This window comes from Salmo trutta, chromosome 24 (genome assembly GCF_901001165.1).
Source record: "Salmo trutta chromosome 24, fSalTru1.1, whole genome shotgun sequence".
NCBI classification, from domain to species: Eukaryota; Metazoa; Chordata; class Actinopteri; order Salmoniformes; family Salmonidae; genus Salmo; species Salmo trutta.
In genome coordinates, this window is record NC_042980.1 from 8,861,383 (window position 1) to 8,881,679 (window position 20,297).

Consider the following 20,297-nt stretch of genomic DNA (forward strand, 5'->3'; position numbering starts at 1 on the left):
GAAGGGTTCTCAGATTCAGGTAGCCTATAGGTATAGAGTTTTGCCGGGGGCTCCGAGAATTGCCCTGGCTTCATCCTCCTGTACCCATTGCCCCCTTAGCCCTATTATCAGACAGTTTTGCATTCCATTGAGCTGCTTTGAACTCAGACCCGGCTGTTGTTCTTTTGGCCTGTTCCAGACGCTTCAAAAAAGTCCCCAAGAATGGGCAATTAGGCAGAGTTGTCAATTAGAACGGTCGTTTGTTGATGTTGTCACTCTAATGAATGCTAATGGTCTATTAATGGCCCGGAGACAAGGTGACATGACGCCTACGCGTATCAGCAGGGCAGAGTAAACAGAGTTTGCCTCGTTCTCCTTCATTCTACTGCTTGTTCGAGTGCTGCAAAGACTGGCGATATGAAGAAAAGGAAGGAGAACGATGGGGTGAGTGGTAATGTGAGTTCGAGAAGGGCAGAGAACATGTTAATAGAGTTGTTGTGAAGGGAAGAGAAAAGAAGGGGGCAGAGAGAGAGAAAATAGAGTGATGGTGAAATGGAGCTAGAGCGAGAGAGAGAGAGCAAGTTTGACAGGGCTGTCATTTAGAAGGCTCGGCAGATGGCAGGGAAAGTGTTCACTTCCTGCTTTTTGTATGGCTGAAAATAGACAGGCTTTTTGTGGCCGTGGCACAAAACGGGGTGTCAGTGCTCCCACTACAGAGAACCGCCTCAGCTAAGTTTGTCAACGGTGAGTAACAATTCAATGCTTGAAAGGTTTGGAGTGCAAAAAAGACACACATCGTCCCAAACAATTGTTGGTAGACACAGATTGTAACTGAGAGAACCTCCATTCTGAAAGCCTTAAATAAGCATTTTATAGATGCAGGCAGTTTATTTGAAAAGGTCAAAGGTATAAATGAGCCCCCAGTGAATTTACCTGACACTCCTATGCTCTCCTTCGCCAAGTTCTCCTTCTCATTCTTCTCTTTCAGAAGTGTGTAAAGCCCTGAAAGAAATTGATAGAAAAAAATCCCCAGGTCCTGATGATCTAGACCCCCGCCTCCTACACCTAGCTGCAGACATCATTGCTCCCCTTTAACATGTATTTTTAACCTTACGCTTGACGTTAAGGAAATCCCCAAGTTATGGAAATCTGCTTTTGTCCTGAAAGGTGGAGATCCTTCGCTACTTGACAACTATCAACCCATATCAAAATTGTCTGTACTGTAAAAGGTACTGAAGTCCTTAGTAGGCAGCTGAAGGCCTACCTCCAAGAAAACAACATATTACATGGAATGCAATCAGGGTTTAGGTCTGGCCACAGCATTGTTTCAGCGACATTGAAGGTATTAAATGACATCCACTGTGCTCTTGACAAGAAGTTACATTGTGTGTCTGCCTTTATTGATTTGTCGAAGGTATTTGACACCGTGGACCACGCTGTGTTGGTGCAAAGGTTAAAATGTTGTGGAATTACTGGTTATGCTCTAGATTGTGTACAATTTGATAGGTAATTTATAAACCAATGTGTAATGGTGGATGGTTGTAAATCTGAGTCCACAGAGTTGTCCTCAGGTGTTCCACAAGGTCCTATTTTGTTTCCACCGCCATTTCTCACATAATTAATTTTACAGACACAAAAAGATCCCACCTTGTCTAGCATATTTTGTTTTGTCGACATTTGGAAGTTTACCGACACATTTTTCCATCAGGCCTGTCATTAATTTTTTTATTCGACATGTACTTTACTCACATAAAAAGGTTGTACGGAAACCTGTTTACTGTTCCTAATTCATGATATCGCTCTGCTCTCTTATGACTTTGTATGAAATAGGCAGAGTAGCTAGCTAAATTATTAGCTACACACATTGTGCCAGTGACTTAATAATTAGCAATTGCGAGAAAATAAAAACAAAGCAGTGGCTATCTACTGCAAAAATATGTGCAACCACGTCGGTCGTCAGTGCCTGACCAGCTGCTTAACCAACTTGTTGTAGCTAGCTACCATACTGACTATTAGCTAGCTCAAAATACTATAAACAACTTGCTTAGCTTGTTTAAATTACCCTGGCGTTGTAGTTATGCTGCCCCAAAATTAAGAGGGGCTGTTATCAGAAATCAGTCTGTAGATCAACATGTTTCTCCATGATCGCTACTTTGCAGTGTTCTGTTTGAGACCACCTGAAGCAAGATCGGAGCAAATCGAGTCCGAGTCAAGACCAAGACCAATTCAAGACATGATTGTAATTTTGTCAAATCGCCACCATAATAAGAGTTCAAAATGTCCAGTATTTCTGTGTTCATATTTCAGAACAACATATGGATTCTTTAGACATTCAGAAAAGTGAATGCTGAGGGGTCCCGTGTGGCTCAGTTGGTAGAGCATGGTGTTTGCAACACCAGGGTTGTGGGTTCGATTCCCATGGGGGACCAGCACGGGGAAAAAATGTATGAAATGTATGCATTCACTACTGTAAGTCGCTCTGGATAAGAGCGTCTGCTAAATGACTAAAATGTAAAAAAAATTGGAAAATAGAGCAACTCTACAAATTATTACTAACCCAAACACAGTGGGAAACAATGGGCCTTCTACGCCTTCAGAGATGGGCTAAGGATTTATATAATTATTTTCTGATTTAATCTCTTTGTGTTGGAAAGGGTTAACACTGAAGAGAAAAAAATCTTTATTGGATATTTTTCTTTGCTGGTCTCTTGGGAGACAGTAAATCTAGCTAGCTAAGTCAGCGATTGGCTAGGCCATCAGAAGCTACAGTTGATAAAGGCATCTGCCATTCAACTGTATTAGGGCTAAATTTTGGACTGACAGTGGAATCAACCAATCACATTTTGACTTATTAATAGGTGGGACCGTTTTTACAAAAACGTATGGAAACTTCTGCCTTCTTGAATGCCATCAGGTCACTGCACAATAGCGAGCAGTAGTTTTCCCACAGTCTAGCTAGCTTTTGTTGTTAGCTAGTTTTCAAAGAGGATGTTGTTGCTAATTTGTTAGCTTCTCCCTTTTCAAGAATACCTTTCAACAAGAAGTTATGTTTCAAATGATCATCAGTGAGTGGAACTGTTTTTTTTTATTGCAGCGCGCTTGCTGTTAGCTATCTCTTTGAAATTAACTTGTCTGTGAAACATTGTTGCATTTAAAGTGGAACTGACAGCATTTTAGCAACATGAAATCTGTTAATATACACCCACAGGAAGAATATGATAACTTTAAAACATTTTCTGACAAGCCACCACTTAGATATGGTAATAAAAAAAATGAAAATAAAAAATTCTTAAGAATGTTTGGGAATTATGTATACTAAGGCATTTGGGAAAATTCTATAGCAATTTAGAGAGGGAAAGCGGCCGTGTGTTTGGACAATTAATAGACACTTCAGTAAATAAAACAGAATTAAAAACATCTGTCTTGTCCAGGACCGGAGTCTACATAGACCAGTGCGCTATAGCCAATCAGAGCTACAGTAGGCCTTTATACAAACAAGCCATTTGCCACATGGGCCTGCCATCATTCACTTTGAACTGGACTGTGTATTTGAACTGGACTGTGCAGTTGCAACAGAGTGACTTTAGATAATTAGAACGCATATGCCAAAAGCCACAAAATACACCTGAATGGATTTCTGCATTCGGAAAGTATTGACACCCCTTGACTTTTTCCACATTTTGTTACAGTAGGGCCTTATTCTAAAATTAATTAAATTCTTTTTTCCCCCTCATCAATCTACACAATACCCCATAATGACAACGCAAAAACATTTTTTTTTAAATGTTTGCAAATGTATTAAAAATAAAAAACTGATATCACATTTACATAAGTATTCAGACCCTTTACTCAGTACTTTGTTGAAGCACCTTTGGTAGCGATTACAGCCTCAAGTCTAATTGGATATGATACCACAAGCTTCGCACACCGGTATTTGATTCACCTGTAATACACCTGTATTTCACACCAGATTTTTCTATTGGGTTATTGACTGTACGTTTGATTATCCCATGTGTAACTCTGTGTTGTTTTTGACACACTGCTTTGCTTTATCTTGGCCAGGTCGCAGTTGTAAATGAGAACTTGTTCTCAACTGGCCTACCTGGTTAAATAAAGGTGAAATAAATAACAAAAAATTGGGGAGTTTCTCCCATTCTTCTCTGTAGATCCTCTCAAGCTCTGTCAGGTTGGATGGGGAGTGTCGCTGCACAGCTATTATCAGGTCTCTCCAGAGATGTTCGATCAGATTCAAGTCCGGGCTCTGGCTGGGCCACTCAAGGACATTCAGAGACTTGTCCCGAAGCCACTCCTGCATTAGGGGCTCCCGAGCGGCGCAGTGGTCTAAGGCACTGCATCTCAGTGCTAGAGGCGTCACTACAGACCCTAGTTCGATTCCACGCTGTATCACCACCGGCCATGACTGTAGGGATGGTGCCAGGTTTCCTCCAGATGTGACACTTGGCATTCAATCCAAAGAGTTCAATCTTGGTATCATCAGACCAGATAATCTTGTTTCTCATGGTCTGAGAGCCCTTTAGGTGCCTTTTGGCAAACTCCAAGCGGGCTGTCATGTGCCTTATACTGAGGAGTGGCTTCCGTCTGGCCACTCTTCCATAAAGCCCTGTTCGGTGGAGTGCTGCAGAGATGGTTGTCTTTCTGGAAGGTTCTCCCATCTCCACAGAGGAGCTCTGTCAGAGTGACCATCGGGTTCTTGGTCACTTCCCTGACCAAGGCCATTCTCCCCCGATTGCTCAGTTTAGCCGGGCGGACAGCTCTTGGAAGAGTCTTGATGGTTCCAAACTTCTTCCATCTAAGAATGATGGAGGCCACTGTATTCTTGAGGACCTTCAATGCTGCAGAAATGTTTCGGTACCCTTCCCCAGATCTGTGCCTCAACACAATCCTGACACGGATAATTCCTTTGACCTCATGGCTTGGTTTTTGCACTGTCAACTGTGGGACCTTTTATATAGACAGGTGTGTGCGCCTTTCCAAATCATGTCCATTCAACTGAATTTACCACAGGTGGACTCCAATCAAGTTGTAGAAACATCTCAAGGATGATCAATGGAAACAGGAAGCATCTGAGCTCAATTTTGAATCTGAATACATATGTAAAAAGAAAAACTTTTTTTTTAATGAACTGTGCAAAAAATGCTAAAAATCTGTTTTCACTTTGCCATTATGGGGTAGTGTGTGTAAATTGCTGAGGATTATATATATTTTTAATCCATTTAGAATAACCCTGTAACGTAACAATGTGGAAAAAGTCAAAGGGTCTAAGTACTTTCCGAAGGCACTGTATACGCAACAATACTTTTCTTTTCTGTACTATAGAGGCGGCAGGTAGCCTAGTGGTTAGAGCGTTGGGCCAGTAACCGAAAGATTGCTAGATAGAATCCCCGAGCTGACAAGGTAAGCATCTGTCGTTCTGCCCCTGAACAAGGCAGTTAACCCACTGTTCCTAGGCTGTCATTGTAAATAAGAATTTGTTCTTAACTGACTTGCCTGGTTAAATAAAGGTTAAATAAAAAAATATGTATACACAAAATACTGTACTCTACTGAAGGCAGTTTACAGTGAGGGGGCTCATGTGTAGGTGTCGGTAAGAGGCGGTAGAGGTGGCATTAACCCTTTCCATTCAAAAAGCGGAAACATGTTTTCTAATGGTTGTCACATCAATATCTCCGTGCTACAATCACTCTTTTTTTTCTTCATAAAACCCCTCTTTTGGTGGGTTACAATGTCTGCATTAATGATATATGATTGGTTCAGGCTTTCTCTCCAATGGGAAAACAACATGAAAATAATGTTTAATTTGACCCTGCTGCTGCAGCTAGGTTATGACCAACTTTGGCAGCGCCAACATTCAGATTTGGACAACAATATCCAGGTAAATACTGTACATAATTTGTTTTTATGTTGGTAATGATAATATTAACATTTGAGTATTTTCACTGATTTGATTAGGTAAGAACTTTTGAAGCTTGGTGGGCTAACTAGCTACCAAGTCAAGTAGACTTGAAAAGCAGAATCAACTTGAAAGTGAGTTGACAATTTCTATCGGAGGTCAAAATTCATATTATCTCATCAATGACGTCGATATTTTTAAAGTACATGAAAGCTTTATGAAGTGAATCAGAGATTTTTAAAAAATCTCCTCATAATGTTAGCCATATAGCTAGATTGCTAGCTAGCTACCTATGTAACTACGCTGCCAGTGTTGGTCAAGTCAGTCACCCAAGACGGAGCAAGGTAGCCTGCTTGATTAAGTCTTGTCTTGTCTTTTTTGATAATGTTTTCTTTGATAACTGTACAAAATAAAATGCATTTGTTGGTATTAGAGCTAAAAACAACTGGCTAGTGATTATGTTGTCCCTAGCTAACCAGCCAAAAGAGAGGGGTGCTGTGAAGGATTGGATAGCTATATTTTACTAGCTAGTCATATCCCCATAGCCATGTAGCCATCCCCTGATGACTACATGACTATATCTCATTAGGTGTCTGTTTATCTGTGATAAGATTCCAATAAAATATTAAGCATTCTGGCTGTTGATTGCAAGAATGAATGTAAGGTTATAGCCTAATCCTTATGATAATAGCTTATAAATAATGACTTTGTGGTGGTCAACTTGGTAACTAAATGTTCCTGGTCTAGCTGGTTTGTGACTTTGCTATTTACAGGCATACATGATCATAATATTTCAGTTATGCAATTATATGACATGTTTTCTCAAATGTTATAGTGAAACATTTTATTATCCAAAAAGTTAACTTTGTCACCTTGAAATTGATAACTTGTGGATACGCAATCCACTTTCATAGATGATTCCCATTTCTATGTACAGAAGTGTATTTTGACTATAACTTTTTGTCAATCTTAGGCTATTCTTTGGAAGGGTTGTCACTAATTTACATTTGAAATGTTCATTTGAATTGTTTTTCATTATGTTTGAGTTTTAGAAATGGACAGAGGAGACCAGTACCAGGGAATGATGCAGTCCATATCCATGAGGAGGAGGACACTGATGGCAAATGTGCTGCGTAAGGCCTGCAGGATGTTGAGGACCGAGAAGGTATGTCCTTCTTAGAGTAAGATGCCGTTGATGCTGAGCTACTTGGAGAAGACGAGAATGAGATCAAGGAGCCAGAGGAAGTTGAGAAGCCACCACCTGGGGCCTCTCAACACATAACTGATGTGTTATTGTTATCTATTATCAGATATATAAAAACCCTTCAATGAGTAGGTGTGTCCAAACTTTTGACTGATACTGTGTGTGTGTATATATATATATATATATATATATATATATATACACACACACAGTATCAGTCAAAAGTATATATATAATATACAGTTGAAGTCGGAAGTTTACATACACTTTGGTTGGTGTCATTAAAACTCAGTGGGGTTATGGTATGGGCAGGCATAAGCTATGGATAAGAAATACGATTGCATTTTATTGATGGCAATTTAAATGCACAGAGATACCGTGACGAGATCCTGAGGCCCATTGTCGTGCCATTCATCCGCTGCCATCACCTCATGTTTCAGCATGATGACGCAAGGATCTGTACACAATTCCTGGAAGCTGAAAATGTCCCAGTTCTTCCGTGGCCTGCATACTCACTAGACATGTCACCCATTGAGCATGTTTGGGATGCACTGGATTGACGTGTATGGCAGCATGTTCCAGTTCCCGCCAATACTTTCCACAACCATTGAAGAGGAGTGGGACGACATTCCACAGGCCACAATCAACAGCCTGATCAACACTACGTGAAGGAGGTGTGACGTGCTGCATGATGCAAATGGTGGTCACACCAGATACTGACTGGTTTTCTGATCCATGCCCCTATTTATTTTTAAAGGTACAGAGCGTTCGGAAAGTATTCAGACCCCTTGACTTTTTCCACATTTTGTTACGTTACAGCCCTGGCCGACAAAGCCTAGTGAAACGTGTTCTTATAAGCCTAGTCATTGCACAGTCGTCATTGCACAATAAGCCTAGTCATTGACACTATTTAATAAAAGCGGATCCCAGCTTTCTTGTGCTGCTATATTTATTGCTCAATTCTTTAAAATTAAGCACATTAATCCACTTTACAAATGATGTAGCCTAACTGGCATATTAAATAAAAGTATCTGCATATAACCTCCATTCGCTATTTGAGTGCAGGCTATGGATGATTTTTTTTAAAGACCAGATTAAACTTTACTTGTTACTTCTGTGAATTTTCATTATCCTTCCTCATGAGGGAGAGAAATGAGAAAATATCTTAAATATATGTGTTTTTGGTAGCAGAATGATAAGACACTAGGCAATATTTCTTAAACTTACGGAAGGCAAATAATTTCGGCACAACTAAATACAAATGTTGATATTAGTTGGCAGGGGTCTTTACTTAAACATTGTTGTGTTTTGATGAATTTTTAATACCCTTTTCTTTTTACTTTTTCTGCTAGATGTTTTCTAAGACCCCCTTTCCATCTGTTTGACTAGAAATCATTAGTGCTCATGTTTTGTTCTTGTCGACTTACACCTTATGGAACAGCGGGGACTGTGAAGAGACACACACGCACTCACAGGAACTGACACACACACACGCTAGCACACGCACTCTATACACACATACAGTGTAATACTGTAGTATATACATTTTGTATTGTAGATATGTAGTGGTATAATAATGTATATGATGTACTGTTTTATATATTTTTTTATCTGTGATGTAAGTGGCTTAATGTGAATGGCTGCTACCTTGGCATTCTGGATTTTATTTACCATGCAGGATCCGGTACTTCTCATGGCATGAACAAAATTAATCATTGTTTGCAATTCATTTTTTAAAATAAAATGATAAAAGTTAAATCAGGTTGACTCCTCGATTCCTCTGCCTCCCAAAAAAAGATACTTTGAAAACACCATTTTTTCCCCCTTAGCATGATAGTCAGAGTTGATTTAAGCCGGACCGTTCCCGGGCTTATGGTTTGCTCATTGTAACCTGTTTTGAGTGGCCGTTGCTGTGGTGAGAGAGAAAATAGTGCGCCTGTAGCCCATCTCTGCTCTTAGAGACATGAGCCTTTAAACATCTTTCCATCTGTTCAGCTTTTCACTACAAATGTATTTAATTATTTAATATGTCCGTTAGTAAAAATGTTCTCTTATATAATTGCAGGACAACTATGCTTATTGAGACATTATTTGTCGTTGAATTGATGGCATGTTGTTTGGTTAGCTTACCTCACTGCTGGCTTATATGGTGGTGGTGGTGAAATTTGAATGACTGGTCTCTGCCAGGCCCACCCAATCAGATTGAGCAAAATCAAATACATTATTATTTTCCAGGCCCAACCACCAACGAATTTCTGGCTATGCCCCTCCCATATAGTATGCATAATAATACAGTCCACACTTAAATGCTATTACTAGAGTTTGTTTCATTTTGCTGTAAAGCAATTATGTACCAAAGACATCTTCAATCTATGGGCTTTTTTAAAAAACATTTGTCTGCTGTGCATAATATGTGGTAGGCTGTGTGTTATTATTTTTGTCCCCCCAGGCTTGTGCTCTATGCATAAATTCTAATATGTGTATAGGTGTTCAGTATGTGATGTCTAAAATGCTTTGAATGAATCAGCACCTTAGAAAGTGCTGTACATTTCAGCAACAACATAGTAGCCTACCTATGCGATTTGTCCGCTGCACTGCTGAATTGGTCAAATTTTTTCTCGTATGTTCCGGTACCTCAGAGCCTCCCAGGTTATACATTTTTAACTGTTTGGGCTAGAAACAAGCAGCCTAATCATAACAACAATTATTTGGGCAATTTTTGTTTTGTTTTTGTAGGTGCACTGGTGCTCTCAATTTTAATTGAGCCTGTTTAGGCCTTGACTTATGATAGCGAAACCCCAATTATTTTTGCAAGGGGCACTAAACCGTCACCGAGATCCTTTCAAACACCTCAACCCAACCCTTGCCTTAACAAAACCATTCAGGAGCAGTCACATAGCCTGCCTATGTCAGTCAGCGTCTCTGGATCTGCAGTGGCGGTTGTGTCATTTGTCAATAGATGGAGGAAAAACTTCAACCCACGACAACACAGTAACGTGTCAGTCTGCTATAGCATCATTTTTTTTCGATAAACACGTGCAGGCATGTAGACTACCGTTAATCGTGGTCCCTGAGTGAATTATTCATAGTCAATTAGGCCCAAGAGGCAGGCAGCAGCTGTCAAACACCAGAAGTGCATTTCAATGATTAATTTGGCGTGCCGCACACCCCTAATTGTTGTTTACCGCTCGCAATCTCCAGCACCATGTTATTTTTATGCAGACATGATTACTTTTGGTGCCACTTGGAGTGCTGGGGAAATGAACCCCTGTGCTGCAAAAGCCATATTTCTGTCAAGTGACATGAGACATTTTCAGACCGGTATATTGTTCATGTTCAGTCTGTCTTATCCAATGTCAGTCAAAAAGACATACAACTGGAAACATTAAGAAGGAAATGTTTAGAGAGACTTGCATTGATCATTATTAGTTCACTCAATCACTAATGTCTTTTGATATGATCTGCCATGACACACTGGAGTGTCATATTTTCTTTAACCTTACTTTAGCCAGGTTAGTCATTAAGAACAAATTGGCTTTTTACAGTGCAATAATGACCTTGTTTGTCAAGAAGCCTAGTCTATTCACAAATGCTCAACATGACCCGTTCCTCCTGAGTGGTATTAAATGGAGTAGTGCACACCGTACCAAAGCCTTTTGCCACAGAAAATTGCTTGACCTTTGAACCCTTTTGTATTGAGGAAACGGAATGGCAGATGTTCCAGGGCTGCAGTCCATTGCTCTACCCTTCTAAGCCAAGTGTGCACTTGTTCACTCTCCCTCATTGATTTCAAAGAGTTGGATTGGTGTAAGCATGGGCTTAAAGTAAGTGTTCAGTGTTTCCAGAGCGATATGAAATATGACCTAGAATTAATTACAATATGAATGAAATAGTTTTCCTTACAAAATAATTGTAATTATGTTAAAAAGCAGGGTTTCAGTGTTGGAATGGTGTGTGCGTGACCCAACAACAGAATGGTGTGGGTGTATACCAGTCATTCAAAATATTAGTGTGAGTAGACCTCTAATTGGCCAGCTCCTCCTCTATGAGGAAATGGCAAGCCTTTTTGAAACGGTCTGTTTGAGATGCAAGTTTGAGGTGGTGTTTTTGAAGTGTATTTTTTTCCCCTCCAAGTTCTGCTTTGGCCACATCTGAGTATAGGATGAGTCAACAATATTTGGGTATGAGTTAACAGAATATTAACTTTTAAAATATTTTCACTGGACAGTTACTTTAAATATATTGCTCACACCTACCTGTCCATTCCTTGTGTTGCTCAGTTGTGTATTGTAGCGAGGATGAAACAATGTTTTATTTTCATTTTATTAGGGTCTCTTTTAATCCTTAAACTTTAAAATACAATTTACAATACAATTACATTTTCACAAATAACTCTGTTACAAACAACAGATACACACTGACATATTGAAATGTAAAAACATATATACAAAAGTAAATATGAAAAAACTAAAATATGATAATGATAAATAAATACCCTGGAAATCTGAAAATATAGAGATTGGTTCAGTCATCTACCATAGTCATGAACAACATCAGTCTATTATTTTCAAGTGTTCCTAAAGTTCTCATATAAACTATTACATTTTCTGAATTGTAATGTTTTTTTTCCCCTATTTGTCTTCTTTGCTGGGGTAAGACATACGGTGGAGATCCTATTCCTTATATTGACTGAATGTTGGTCGCCTAACAACTGGCTGTTTTAAATGGTGTACTTTGTGAAATAAAATGAGCATGTTCTTTTTAATTATGTTGTCGATTGCTGACCGCCCCAGAACGTTGTGCATGACTACAACAGAAGAATCATATGTCCACCTTAGAACAATCTTTGCTGCTTTATTCTGTGCAATCTTCATCCAGCTAATCTCACATGCTGATGCATTTCCCCATACCACATAACTGTAGTTCTCCTGACTCCCAATTAATGCTTGGGTTGTTTGCCTAAGAATATTTCACGGTAGATACTTAGCTATCCTTCTGACCATGCACACAATCATAATTATTTTCATGCATAGATTAGTTATTTGAGCTGAGCATGATAAGTAGTTGTATAGCTGCATCCCTAGTAGTTTAGTTTCTGACACTTCCTCAATTCGCTCTTGCCTCATTTTTAATCACATCCCATGTTTTGTCTACCTTTTTCCTGATAAAACAGACCAACATAACTTTGGTTTTCTTAGCATCCAAAACAAGTTTGTTCCAACAGACCCACTACCTGATATTTCCAAAATCCACTTGTAGAGCTTCCTGTACCTGTTGAACAGATTGTCTTGCTGTATACATTGTAGTATTATTTGCAAATATAGTAGCTTGAGTTCCAGATAGGGCATAAGGAAAGTAATTGGTATATATTAAATAAAGAAGTGGCTCAAGGCAGCTGCCCTGTGCAATTTTACTAAAGCACGAGGGGAGGAAAAATATAGGTGGACTGTTTCCTGTCAGTTAGATATGACTATACTAGAACTGGGCGATATGGACAAAAATACATAGTGATAAATTGCCTGAATTGAATAAAGGATATGTTTTTTTATCCTTTAAACTACTACTGCTAGATTGATGGTTGTAGCAATCAGTTGTTCCATTAACAATCACCCATATTAGCAAACTTCACATTTCTCTAGTATAGGCTAGGGCTGGGCGGTAAACCTTATTTTACCATATACCGGTATTGATGCACCGACCGGTTTGGATTTTTACTTTACCTTACATAGCGGTACTTCAGTGTTTGGTTTGTAAAATGTAATATGATAACTAAGTGACGTACCTCGAAAATGACCCTTTTCCAATGACCAATTAAATATGAGTTTCAGGGGAGCAGTATAGCAAAGCAAAATATTGTCCATAAGATCAGTACCTGTAGATTTACCATTGGGTAATGACTTCAATAGGTGGACTAAAGAGCAAGTATTTTACTTATAACATGATCATCAATCAATTGGACAATAGCTTGCTTGGAAGAATGTTACGGATGGGATGGAAAAATCTATGTGCCATGCCAGAAAAAGTAGAAATTATGTGTTGTGTGTAAATAATGAGTGATGACAACTAAATTATGACTTGTTTGACAGTTTTGACTATTATAGTGGAGCCCAGGGGGTAGATTGAGACAGTGGCTGTATCTAAAAAAACCAAACTTGCGTTCTAAATAGTAGGCTGATTGGGAATGCGAAAATAGAACGTTTTATAGTATATGACATTTTGAAAATATAGTATGCTTTAAATGCCAGGATGTCATACTCATTTCGGGTTTTCATCTAGTAGAATTCGCTGCACGTTATTGTTGAAGAGAAGTGTTTTTTCAGACCTACAGTGCATTCGAAAATTATACAAGACCCCTTGACTTTTTCCACATTTTGTTACGCTACAGCCTTATTCTACAATGGATTAAACACATTTTTTTCCTCAATCTACACATAATGCCCCAAATTGACAGTGATTTTTTTTTTTTTATGTTTGCGCATTTATAAAAAAAAATTTAAACAGAAGTACATTATTTTCATAAGTATTGTGACCCTTTGCTATGAGACTCAAAATTGAGCTCAGGTGCATTCTGTTTCCATTGATCATCCTTGAGATGTTTCTACAACTTTATTGGACTCCACTTGTGGTAAGTTCAATTGATTGGACATGATTTGGAAAGGCACACACCTGTGTATGTGTGTATATATATATATATATATATATATATGTGGGGAAGGGTACCAAAAAATGTCTGCAGCATCGAAGGGCCCCAAGAACACAGTAGCCTCCATCCTTCTTAAATGTAAGAAGTTTGGAACCACCAAGACATCCTAGAGCTGGCCGCCCGGCCGAACTGAGCAATCGGGGGAGAAGGACCTTGGTCAGGGAGGTGACCAAGAACCCAATGGTCACTCTGACAGAGCTCCAGAGTTCCTCTGTGGAGATGGGAGAACCTTCTAGAAGCACACTTGTAGTTTCCATCCGGTAGAGGCGCAAATAGATGTTTGCAGGGGTATTTTGGGGTGGTAAATCAGAGTTTACCAATTGATCTCTGAGATTTCTGCCCCATCGATAACACGACCAAAGGAGGGTCCGAAAACACATTTCCGATACTGTCATCGGATCTTAGAATGGATCTTAGAATGTGCCAATGTTTGAACGATTCCCTTAATCGGTTCAGAGCACGGGTAGTGAGGATGCAAGAACGCTTCTTTTTGCGAGGCTGTCCTTGAAAGAGATCATGTCTCGATTTGTTTTGGATTTTCTCACTGGCAGTATTAATCTGACCATTTTTGTACCCCCTCTCCTTGAATTTCCTTTGTGTCTCAGCCATATTTCTGTCGAAATCGGATAGTTTTTTGCAAATTCTTTTGGTTCGACAGAATTGGATGTAGGGCAAACTGTTTTTCAAGGGAAGCGGGTGTTATTATACCCTGATGAAGACAGCTTGTCTGTCAACGTTGGTTATTAGGCTATTCAATTATTGCATCTGAGCTCCTTTTCTTTGACAACAGCTGATAATCAAATATGAGGACAGGCTGTACCAAAATGAACGAATAGTGGGAAACAACGCAGTTGTGCATTACATGACGCATTCTCAGTATTGGTGGGCCTAGTATGTTGATATTTGTTTGTTACAGAATACATTTTTACATTCTAAATAGTATATACGCTCAGTGTACAAAACATGCCCTTTCCATTACATAGATTGACCAGGTGAATCTAGGTGAAAGATATGATCACTGATTGATGTCACTTGTGAAATCCACGTCAGCATGGGCTAGCATCCCTGTGGAAAGCTTTTGACACCTTGTAGAGTCCATGCCCTGACGAGGCTGACGGCGAAAGGAGGTGCAATTCAAAATTAGGAAGGTGTTCCTAATGTTTTGTACACTGTTAAGTAGCCTATATAGTATTTCTTAAACTTTGAATTGTATGGGAGCATATTTGGTCCACATATGACTAACCTCATTTAAACTCGAGTATTAATGTGCCCTTGACAGGTTGAATTCATGGGAGTGCAACCACCTGAAAGCTGTGTTGTCTAGAATGAGCCCTTGAGACGCTCCCTCCTGCTCCTCCCTCATCATAGTCTCCCATGCAGTGTTCATCCAGCCGGACAGTCGATGGTGTTCTCCTTACACCCCCCAGAGGAGTACTGAGGCCGTCTTCCTCATCCTCTTCATCAGTCTTCTCAGGAATGGTACCCCGACAATGGATTCTTACAGTCGCCTAGGTAAGAGTTTGTCTGGTTGACCAGTGCTGGGTCGTGTTAATTCGTGCACACTGTAGCAAAATGTTTTGCAATGGAAAACTGCCTGGTTAGAACAACACCCTGCAGTACCAGCAGACCAAGGTTATCAAATCTTGTGCTACATCAAACCAAACGCTTTTGAACCTCTTCCCACTTGAGTTGAATTAGATTGATTTTGCTTTTTTATCGCTTGCGTCCTTATGTCAACTCTCTGGTGTTTGAGGAGCTGCCATTAATTAACTTGTTTGCCTCGCCTGAGGTGGAGTCAGATCTTTGGCTGCTGTAGGGGACATCCCTTATGGTTAGAGAGACAGCTGGGAAGGATTCTCACTAAACGGAATGAATTAACTGCATAACATAAAGATTGTATGGCATGTTGTGTGTTTCTCTGGCCAAAATGTGACATATGTATCTGTTGATATGTTGGAATGTACAGTCACCTCAAATTATTGGCACCCTTGATAAAGATGAGCAAAAAAGACTATGAAATAAATAATACACATACTGAGCTATATTTTATGCAAACATTTTTTGAAAATTATATTATTTTATACTAATACAATTTCTCAGAGCAAGATATTTTGCTTAACAAGTAACAAAAACTATTCTCAAAAAGATAAGCGTCAATTATTGGCACCCTAAAGATTCGTATAAAAAAATGGAACAAAATAAAATCTGCGTTAACATTCTATTTTTTTAAGTTAACCTGTTTAAAGCAGGAATCCACAGGTCGGTGGCGACCCTATGCCGCACCACTCCTTGTGTAATGTTGTCACTTTGAATGAAGACAAGGGGGTTGAGCCCTTAGCCGCCTTTGGCTGGCCTTCTAGGCAAGGTGAGTCTTTGCGCTAATCCAGCCTATTCGAATCACCCTGCTGCCCCGGAGCTGGAGAAGAAGTGAAAGTCACTTGCAACCTAATGTTACAGCTGCCTTAAACAGAGCAGACAAAGCCAACAAGCATCATTCTTTAAGGGGCGGCAGGTAGCCAAGTGGTTAGAGCGTTGGACTAGTAACCGAAAGGTTGCAAGACCGAATCCCCGAGCTGACAAGGCAGTTAACCCACTGTTCCTAGGCCATCATTAAAAATAAAAATGTGTTCTTAACTGACTTGCCTAGTTAAATAAAGGTTCACTTTTTTTTTTAAATCACCAATCCATAAACACTGGAATTAATTTTGAAAGATGGATGAGTGACACCAAAATGGCCACAGTTCTCATGGACTGGTAACATTAGGTAAGTGTTGCGTTGCGTTTTTAGCCTGATAGCTATGTTAGCTGCTAACCTTAGTGTGTTCAATGTTCAAGCTAGCTAGCTAACATCTTCTGTACTCTGTGACTGTTTTGCACTCGAAGGAATCTAATGATAGCATGATGTAACAGCACTGCATAAACCCCACAAGATGCCCGGCAATACCTTTATTTCAACTAGCTAACTTTTGCTAGCTAAAGCTAGATATGCAGGTTGTTGACATGATGGTGTGTTTTGTTTGTAGATGACAATGGTAGCTAGCTAGGTGGTTGATAGCATTTTCGACCCAGGACCAACCCGAAAAATGCATCTAGCTATAAAATTGTACAGTAACATCACACCTAACATGTACAGTGCATTCGGAAAGTATTCAGACCCCTTGACTTTTCCCACATTTTGTAACGTTAAAGCCTTATTCTAAAATTGATTAAATAAAAATCCTCATCTATCTACACACAATACCCCAGAATGACAAAGTGAAAACAGGTTTAGACATTTTTGCAAATGTATTGAAAATAAAAAACATACCTTATTTACATAGGTATTCAGACCCTTTGCCATGAGAATCAAAATTGAGATCAGTTGCATCCTGTTTCCATTGATCATCCGTGAGCTGTTTCTACAACTTGATTGAAGTCCACCTGTGATAAATTCAATTGATTGGACATGATTTGGAAAGGCACACCTGTCTATATAAGGTCCCACAGTTGACAGTGCATGTCAGAGCGAATACCAAGCCATGAGGTTAACAGAATTGTCCGTAGAGCTCAGAGACAAGATTGTGTTAAGGCACAGGTCTGGGGAAGTGTACCAAACAATTTCGGTGAAGCATGGTGGCAGCATCATGCTGTGGGGGTGTTTTTCTGCAGCAGAGACTGGGAGACTAGTCAGAATCGAGGGAAAGATGAACGGAGCAAAGTACAGAGAGATCCTTGATCAAAACCTGCTCCAGAGAGCTCAGGACCTCAGACTGGACAGGACAATGACTGTAAGCACACAGCCAAGACAACGCTGGAGTGGCTTCGGGACAAGTCTGAATGTCCTTGAGTGGCCCAGCCAGAGCTCAGACTTGATCAAACATCTATGGAGAGACCTGAAAATAGCTGTGCAGCGACGCTCCACATCCAACCCGACAGCTTGAGAGGATCTGCAGAGAAGAATGCGAGAAACTCCTCAAATACAGGCGTGCGAAGCTTGTAGCGTCATACCCAAGAAGACTCGAGGCTATAATTGCTGCCGAAGGTGCTTCAACAAAGTACTGAATAAAGGGTCTGAATACTTATGTAAATGTAATATTTCAGTTTTTTATTTGATACGTTTGAGAAATTTCTAAACCTGTTTTTGCTTTGTCATTATGGGGTATTGTGTATGATTGATGAGCAAAAAAACTATTTAATCCATTTTAGAATAAGGCTGTAACGTAACAAAAGTATGGAAAAAGTAAAGAGGTCTAAATACTTTCCGATTGCACTGTATTTCTCAGGTAGATTGGTTACGCTTTTTTAATTCAACAATTATTTTGTTGGTGATCGACCAAAATAGTTATCTACGTTTGCCTGTTCACATTTCCTGCCTATCTACAGCATTGATTCCTACCTAGTGTGAACTACCCACCAGAATGAGTGAATGAATACCCAGCATGGTCAATCAAGTAAACAATTGCTAATCTGCATGACATATTGGTGGACTATGGGAGCATTGAAGATGAGGTGGTTGAATTTATAAATGTCCTCCTATTCCATCAATGTTATGTTATCAAATCAAAATCAATGTTTATTTGCCATATGCACAGGATACAGTGGGATGTATATGGGAATATGACTTTGCATTGTACCATGTACTATTGAAGTAACCATTTTTTTTCATGTTTTCCCAATGTCAACCAATAATGCACAGGATAGCTTGGAGTGGATGGCGTTCCAATTCATCCCAAAGGTGTTCGATGGGGTTGAGGTCAGGGCTCTGTGCAGTTCTTCCACACTGATCTCGACAAAGCATTTCTGTATGGTCCTAGCTTTGTGCACGGGAGCATTGTCATGCTGAAACAGGAATGGGCCTTCCCCAAACTGTTGCCACAAAGTTGGAAGCACAGAATCGTCTAGACTGTCATTATATGCTGTAGCGTTAAGATTTCTCTTCACTAGAACTAAGGGGCCTAGCCCGAACCATAAAAAAACAGCCTCAGGCCATTATTCCTCCTCCACCAAACTTTACAGTTGGCACTATGTATTCGGGCAGGTAGCATTCTCCTGGCATCCGCCAAACCCAGATTTGTCCGTCAGACTGCCAGATGGTGAAGCGTGATTCATCACTCCAGAGAACGTGTTTCCACTGCTCCAGAGTCCAATAGCGGCGAGCTTTACACCATTCCAGCCGACGCTTGGCACTGTGCATGGTGATCTTAGGCTTATGTGCGGCTGCCCGGCCATGGAAACCCATTTCATGAAGTGCCCGACGAAAATGTAATCTGCTGACGTTGCTTCCAGAGGCCGTTTGGAACTCGGTAGTGAGTGTTGCAACTGAGGACAGACTATTTTTACGCGCTATGTGTTTCAGCACTCGGCGGTCCTATGCTGTGAGCTTGTGTGGCCTACCACTTCGCGTTTGAGCCGTTGTTGCTCCTAGACATTTCCACTTCACAATAATAGCACTTACAGTTGACCGGGGCAGCTCTAGCAGGGCTGAAATTTGACAAACTGACTTGTTGGAAAGATGGTATCCTATGACGGTGTCATGTTGAAAGTCATTGAGCTCTTTAGTAAGGCCATTCTACTGCCAATGTTTGTCTATGGAGATTGCATGGCGGTGGCTGAAATAGCCGAATCTACTAATTTTGTATATATAGTATAGGTAATATACTGGCCATGGTCTCACCTGAGAGAGAGGAGGTAAGTAATATACTGGCCATAGTAATTGTATATTAATTTCTCAAGTATACTCAAAATACTGGTATCGTGTCTGCCATTCTTTATGAACAAAGTTTTCTACTAAGCCCTTTGCACTGATGTTCCTGAAGATTAAGTCTTAAGTGGGACAGGAGGAACGAGTCTGAGTCTGTGGGGGTTGTTGGCACTGTGGGAAAACATTATATAAATTGTTACTTCAATAATACACGGTACAATGCAATGTCATATTCACTATCTTGTGCATATGTCAAGTAAATGTTGATTTTGATATCATAATATGTATATAATGAGTAAATTATAGAGCGAACATACGCACCATTAACTTCTTGGTGATGGGGCAGTATTCGGAAATTCAGATGACTAACGTGCCCAAATTAAACTGCCTGCTACTCGGGCCCAGAAGGTAGGATATGCATATTATTAGATTTGGATAGGAAACACTCTGAAGTTTCTAAAACTGTTTGAATGATGTCTGTGAGTTTAACAGAACTCATATGGCAGGCAAAAACCTGAGAAAAAATCCAACCAGGAAGTGGTTTGTAGTTTTTCAACTTATTGCCTTTCCAAACTACAGTGTCTGTGGGGTCATTTTGCACTTCCTAAGGCTTCCACTAGATGTCAACAGTCTAGAACCTTGTTTCATGCTTCTACTGTTACTGGGAAGAGCATAAGAGCTGTCTCAAGCCTGAGACCAACGAGTTGTTTACTGCGCGGGCACGCAGGTGCGCCGTTCCTTCTTTTTCCTCTGTAATGAATACGCTATTGGCCGGTTTGAATATTATCGAAGATTTATGTTAAAAAGTCCCTAAGGATTG

General features: G+C 40.0%; 1 protein-coding gene across 5 annotated transcripts in view; it reads left to right on the forward strand.

Moving 5' to 3' along the window:
• Positions 1-20,297, forward strand: part of LOC115160642 (histone deacetylase 4-like) — a 260,839-nt gene that overhangs the window by 3,252 nt on the left and 237,290 nt on the right. For 3 of the 5 annotated variants that reach the window (XM_029710864.1, XM_029710868.1, XM_029710867.1), the window contains exons 2-3: positions 6,943-7,055; positions 15,077-15,309. In XM_029710864.1, coding sequence (XP_029566724.1) covers positions 15,288-15,309 — 22 coding nt within the window. In that variant the 5' untranslated portion in view covers positions 6,943-7,055; positions 15,077-15,287. Of the gene's footprint in view, positions 1-6,936; positions 7,056-15,076; positions 15,310-20,297 lie in introns of all 5 variants that reach the window. The other 2 variants (XM_029710865.1, XM_029710866.1) reach the window with 2 other exon arrangements.